At 46.1% G+C, this 5,968-nt stretch overlaps 1 protein-coding gene across 1 annotated transcript in view; it reads left to right on the forward strand.

Moving 5' to 3' along the window:
* Positions 1-4,172: 4,172 nt before the first annotated feature.
* Positions 4,173-5,968, forward strand: part of LRRC56 (leucine rich repeat containing 56) — a gene marked incomplete at both ends in the record, with an annotated part of 5,852 nt that continues 4,056 nt past the window's right edge. Inside the window, 2 exons of the mRNA XM_009878737.1 lie at positions 4,173-4,269; positions 4,588-4,785. Coding sequence (XP_009877039.1) covers positions 4,173-4,269; positions 4,588-4,785 — 295 coding nt within the window. The remainder of the gene's footprint in view (positions 4,270-4,587; positions 4,786-5,968) is intronic.

Below are 5,968 nucleotides of genomic sequence, written 5' to 3' on the forward strand. Positions count from 1 at the left end.
GATGATCCCAAGGGGCTTTTCCAACCTGTATTGTCCTATGATTCTATGATTCTGTGACAAGTGTTGAGTAATGACGCTGGAGGATGCTGGTTTGGCAGCCTCAGGGGCCGTAATCCTCCGTTTGTCACAACCAAAGAGGCCATGTACCCGTTCCCACCCCATGCTCCATCCCTCAGCTCCAAACCTGACCTGCACGAGCCATAGCAGAAGCGACCGGGATATATAATTGCTTTGTCTCTTAATTCCTTGCCCTTTCTATAAAGTACCTGGCATCGCTCGGGGTGGAACACTCGTCTGCTGGAACTGGATTATCCATCGTGTTTACTAAGAGAAGCAACTTTTCTTTGCAGTGTTCTCTGGCTGCTTCCATGTGCTCTTCAGGGTTTGCACATCACCGGGGCACCCGTCACGCGACCGACTGCCACCAGCTTTGCCCGGCATCTCGGCTTTTCTTTATCCCAGCCGTCAAACTTCTCAATCATGTTCTCGGCCCTATTTTTGGAATAGATGCTGTCTCAGTCATATTGTCTATTTTTGACGTAGTTGCTGTCTCAGTCATATTCACTGCCCTATTTTTGGAACAGATGCTGTCATTTTCTGTACGTTTGTATCGTAGAGTCCTGAAGGTTGGACAAGATATCATGCCTAACACAGGAGGGCTCCGATCTCTGATATTTGTCTCATTAATTTTAGTCTGGGTCAATGATGTCAATTTTTTGGGGGGGTTACACTACATCTTTGGAGTTTTGTTAGACTACATGCATAATTACAAGTGAGTTTTCTCTCTTACAACCCTAGTAAATTGTTATTTAGAGTTGAGTACTCCATTCCAGTCATTTACCCTGGTAAATTATTATCAGAGTGCAGGTTCCCGTTAATTCCGTTTCTTGTGAAAAAGACAGGAGATGCATCTCCCCAGGTTGGGCTGACCTGACCCTCTGCACTGCCCATAAATGAGAACACGCCACGCGCACACTCGCATGCCCGCGGCTGTCACGCGTGCCCCCGCAACAACTCACTTCGCTCGCGGTCCGTGGAGGTTGATGTGCCAGATGGAATAGAGCTGGTCCCGGAGGAGGCGCTCCCACCTCTTCAGCTCTCTCCTCAGCAGCCAGAAGCTTTCAGAAGTATTTTCAGGTGCACGCGGTTGTGGAGGGCAGCTCGTCGTCCTGCCTTACAGCAGCCGTGCTCTTGGGGGCAGGAATTAAAGAGGGAGCGTTCTCTCTGATGCACAGCCTGAGTCACGCAGCTTCCAAAAGATTAGTTTGCTCATTACCGAATAAAATGGTTGCAGATGTGCTTTGCTGCGATAACATCTCTGACCGGAGATGCCTTGGCTTGGTCTGCTGCCTTTACTGAAACATAGGACGGAGAGCAAAGTTGGCCGAGCGATACCAAACTCTTGGTGCAGGACACTCCGCGCTTTCTTCATGTCTTGTGTCGTGGGTTAAAGGGGAGCTTGCGACACCCGACTTTAGCCTCATAAGAAACCAGTTCCCATTAGCTTCCGTGGGTTTTTTTTCTTCTCTGTAGTGTCTCTGTAAGCACTTTTTAATAACGAGACCTTATTATCAAACGCTGGGTTGCATTGCCAATGTGCGGCTGTTCTGCCTTTTGCAAGCAGACAGGGTATACAACTTAATTCTTTTGCCCGCAGTACTAATCACCTTTGATTGGTAGTATTAACCTTAAACACGCTGCTCCTGGCTTGTTCCCAAGTTAGCTGTAGGAGAGCCAGAGCTGCAACTCCTGGGTGCAACGGGGAGGGATTTGAGCCTGTACATCTCCTGTTACGCTATGGCAGCATAAATCGTGAGGAGTAATGCGAGTAGGTAGTAGAAGTCGTTTAAATTAGTGTCTTCCAATGGTGTTTGCACGAGTTAGAATGCTTGAAGACTCATTAGCTAATAATTCATAGCGGATACCTGCCGTGCGTGACTTAGTAGAGCGGTGAGTAGGGACGGACCCCGTTTGCCAAACCAGGTTTGGTTTGGCATCCACTATATTGACGGAGAAACGTTTGGAACAAGCATGTTACCCAAAGTTCCTTCTGTAGCAGAAGACCTTCAATCAGGAAGTAGGAGACAAAGAAAAAATGAAAATAAAATTCATCAATCGTACCTTACTGTACCGTGTGTCAAGTGATCAGGTTAAGATTGTCTTTGGTTGTGCTGGTCTAGTTGACAGAGCGTCTATCGGAAGCGTTTGTTTCCGTGATGCAAAAATGCAAGTGACCTCTTTCCATTAGTGAAAAGGAAGTTTTGCACCAAAACTAGCCTGAAATTTGAAAACCTCATCAGTGCTTGAAGTGGGTTGTGAAATGAGCAATGCGATTTCTTCGTGTTACTCCTAATGCCTTGTTTGTGCTTATGGATGCGTTGGCCTTGGTTGACGGTAGGTTCTGCTTTTGTAATTTAATTTCTGTCTTATTATAGGCACAACAGCTTACAAATCTAATAATACATTTCTGTGAGTATTAGTTCAGGAGGCATCTGTTCCTCAAGGAAGCCTTTATTCATAAAATACGCACGTTTATGGAAGATCTTCTGCAAGGCTAGAGATGCGATGCCGTAGAGGGCCGGTGTGATCCTTTGGGTCGGGCAAATCTGAATGCGTGCCTGGAAAGAGACATGAACAAACTTCCGTCAAAAGATGAAAAGAAAAGAAAATAGCCTCTAAAAATAAGGGTTTGTCTGGTCAGAGGGACAGTGACCCAATGGCGAATGTTTCCCTGATAGCTGAGGAGGGTGAGTTTGCAGCAAGTTTGCAGAAGGAATCATTTATTCATGAGTTTCTGTGGGTGCGTGACTTTCTTTACTCCCCTGTCACCGCATGGGACAGCGATGTCCTGTGTCAGCACAAATGAGCTGCCCAGATGCTCAGAGCTCGGTGGAGATGCTGTGGTTTGTGTCGGTTGAGGTTTTTCCTCCTCTAAGGAGGTGCAGCCTTAGATGCCAAGAGATGTGCTCTCTTTTTTTGCTCTGTTCTGGCCATTAGATCATAGAATCCTAGAATGTTGGGGGTTGGAAAGGACCTCAATAGACCATCTAGTCCAACCCCCCACCAGAGCAGGGTCACCCAGGGCAGCCCCACAGGAACGCGTCCAGGCGGGTTGGAAAGTCTCCAGAGCAGGAGACTCCACACCCTCTCTGGGCAGCCTGGGCCAGGGCTCCGGCACCCGCACAGCCAACAAGTTTCTCCTCACGTTGAGGTGGAACTTCCCATGTTCTACCTTACACCCATTATTACCTTGTTCTATTGCTGGGCACCACTGAGAAGGGATTGTCCCCTTCCCCTTGACCCCCACCCCTCAGATATTTCTATAGGTTCATAAGGTGCCCTCTCAGCCTTCTCTTTTCAAGACTAAAGATCAGATGCTTCAAAGGCTGGACAACGTGACGTAAATGTGGTGTTGGGGGGGGGATCCATCATGAGCTCACTTAAATCTGCGTCTCTTAAACCAGAGATGGTTGGACGTCTTGCACAGACGACGTGGGGCCCTTGTGGCGGTGGGGGACGGATGAAGTGAGATAGGTGTGAATGACACCCGTGGGCAAACCGTGCCACGAAAGGGTGAAAATCCCCCAATTTCACCCCAGAAACTCCTGATCAACCCTGTACTGGCAAATCACAGGAGGAAGGCATCCAGGGATATTCTTCCATGCATCCATCCTTTATTCAGTGTTACTTTCCTTTCTCCTGACATGGCCCTTCCCGAGTGTTCAGGTGGTGGAGAAATGACAGATAATGCAGCAAACGTGCTATTCCTCTGAGCTGAGAAACCTTTAAGAGGGGAGAGCGCAGTCAGCTCAGATATGTTAATTTATGTGCGGAGAGCAAATGATGCCAGCAGAAGCAAACCTCACTTAATTCTTAGCAATTACCTGCGATTTATGACAGAATTACCTCAGTGTAGCTCTTGGAAGAATCTTAATCAAACTGAACTGGGGTGACAGGTTGTCATCCAAGAGCAAAGATGTCTTGTGAGAGAGAGAGGCATGGAGGGGTGCGATTTTATTCTGCACCTTTGTAGGTGAGCGATTTTTAATGCCATTTCTGGAAAGCAACGGGAGGTTTGAAGGAAGTAGTGGCAGCCTAGTCTTAGGAGAAAGAAAACGTGTGCCGAGTTCCTTCATCCATTCAAATAAAGTTCATGATGTCTCTTTTATAAGGGATCTTGGAACCACATTGTCCCATCTCCACGTCCTGTGGCTGGCTCACTGTGGGCTCTCAGATTTAGATGGGATCTCTTCCTGCAGCTCTCTGAAAGTAAGTGGCGATGTGTCCTGCCAGATGGCAGTCTCAAAACTGGTATTTTTGTAGTCTTTTTTCACTTCTCACGCTTTTTGTTTTTCTAAAGGACTTCGCTTGGATGCCTTGAATCGCACGTGTTAGTTTAAAAGACACTACAGGTTGGGTTTTTTTATAAATGAGTTGCAACATTTAGGTCTGATCCTGAAGATGCCTCATGTAGCACCGTGTTCGTTGCCTTGTAATATTTTGAATATTAGAAGACGTTTTGCAAAGCTTGAGTGTCCCTTGTGCAAGCCTCTGGTTTACATATTTATTCTGTTTGCTTCTGCTGAGGAGCTCTACATCGCCTATAACAATATCTCTGACCTGAGCCAGCTGACCTGGTTGGATCACCTTGAGGTTTTGGACCTGGAAGGGAACGATATTGAGGACATCAACCAGATGTGGTACCTGGGACTTTGTGGCAAGCTGAGCCGCCTGACGGTGGAGGGCAACCTTGTCTGTCTGAAGCCAAACGCGAAATCTCCAGAGGTGAGGACTCGGTTTGCCCTTACTGTGTGAATTTTTGGCGGTGCTTTTTTCATCTGAGTTGGAAACGAGAAAGGTTTCTGCGTCTTCCTGACGTATCACTCTGCCTGATGGCATGGGATGCGTCTCTGTCTTTCGTTTCTGTTGATTTTGTCCTCTTGTGGGTATTGTAAACAAAAAATAAGAGGAACGCTAGTAAAGACTTGAAACTCTTTCCTTCTTACCTGTGAGAATGGGATTAAACTGGAAATCCATTTTGGTTTAATGGAATTAAAGTAGAAATCAAAGTTTTGGGGCTCTTCTTACCTGTGAGAATGGGATCAAACTAAAAATCCATTTTGGTTTAATGGAACTAAACTAAAAATCAAAGACTCGGGACTCTTTCCTTCTTACCTTTGAGAATGGGATTAAACTAGAAAGGAAGACCAAGGCGAGCATGGACTCCAGCTTTATGGAGCCTTCTAGTCCACAGGGATGTTGCAGTGGGTTAGAAAGTAGCCACTGTTTTTCTTACGGGATGGGTCAACCGCAATGTGTCAGTTAGAGATATTGTCTTTGGGCTTTCACATTTCTTTTGGAGATTCTGTGGTCCAACCATAAGTTCTCCAGTTCTCCATAAGTTCTGCTTCAAAAAAAACCCAAACAAAAAAAACAGGGATTGTGTTGTTAATTTGTGCAAAACGTTGTGTTTGCGGTTTGTCCTGGATTTAGACTTGGAAGCTGAGGTGCTGTCACTCGAATTGATCGTGGAGTAGACGTGCATGTGTTGTAAATCTTTGTGCTTCTTAGATACGTAAGTTACTTGCATTTTTCAGATGGAATTGTTGGCTCGGTCATATCCCTCAGTAAAAGGAGCCACAGAAGGTGGTACTTCAGCTGTCATAATTTTCCTGTCTGAAATCTAAAAAGTAAATATTATATGCTTGCCTCTCTCTTTTGAATCGGAAAGAGTATGCTTCAGAGCCCACGCTTGTAACTGTTTGTAACCACAATGATTTCTTTGTCAACATTTCTCCCTTATGGAAGATGCAGTCATGAAAAAATGTATTTCTTTGGTAAGAAAGCGCTCTCTGCTTCTGAGGGACAAATTTGTCTCCCGGGGAGACAAATACAACTGGCGACACTTCCTTACTAGAGCTTCCTGCCACGAGATCGGCGCAGGACATCCTAACATTTCTGCTCCCCT

Source organism: Apaloderma vittatum, unplaced genomic scaffold (assembly GCF_000703405.1).
Source record: "Apaloderma vittatum isolate BGI_N311 unplaced genomic scaffold, ASM70340v1 scaffold41051, whole genome shotgun sequence".
Taxonomy (NCBI): Eukaryota; Metazoa; Chordata; class Aves; order Trogoniformes; family Trogonidae; genus Apaloderma; species Apaloderma vittatum.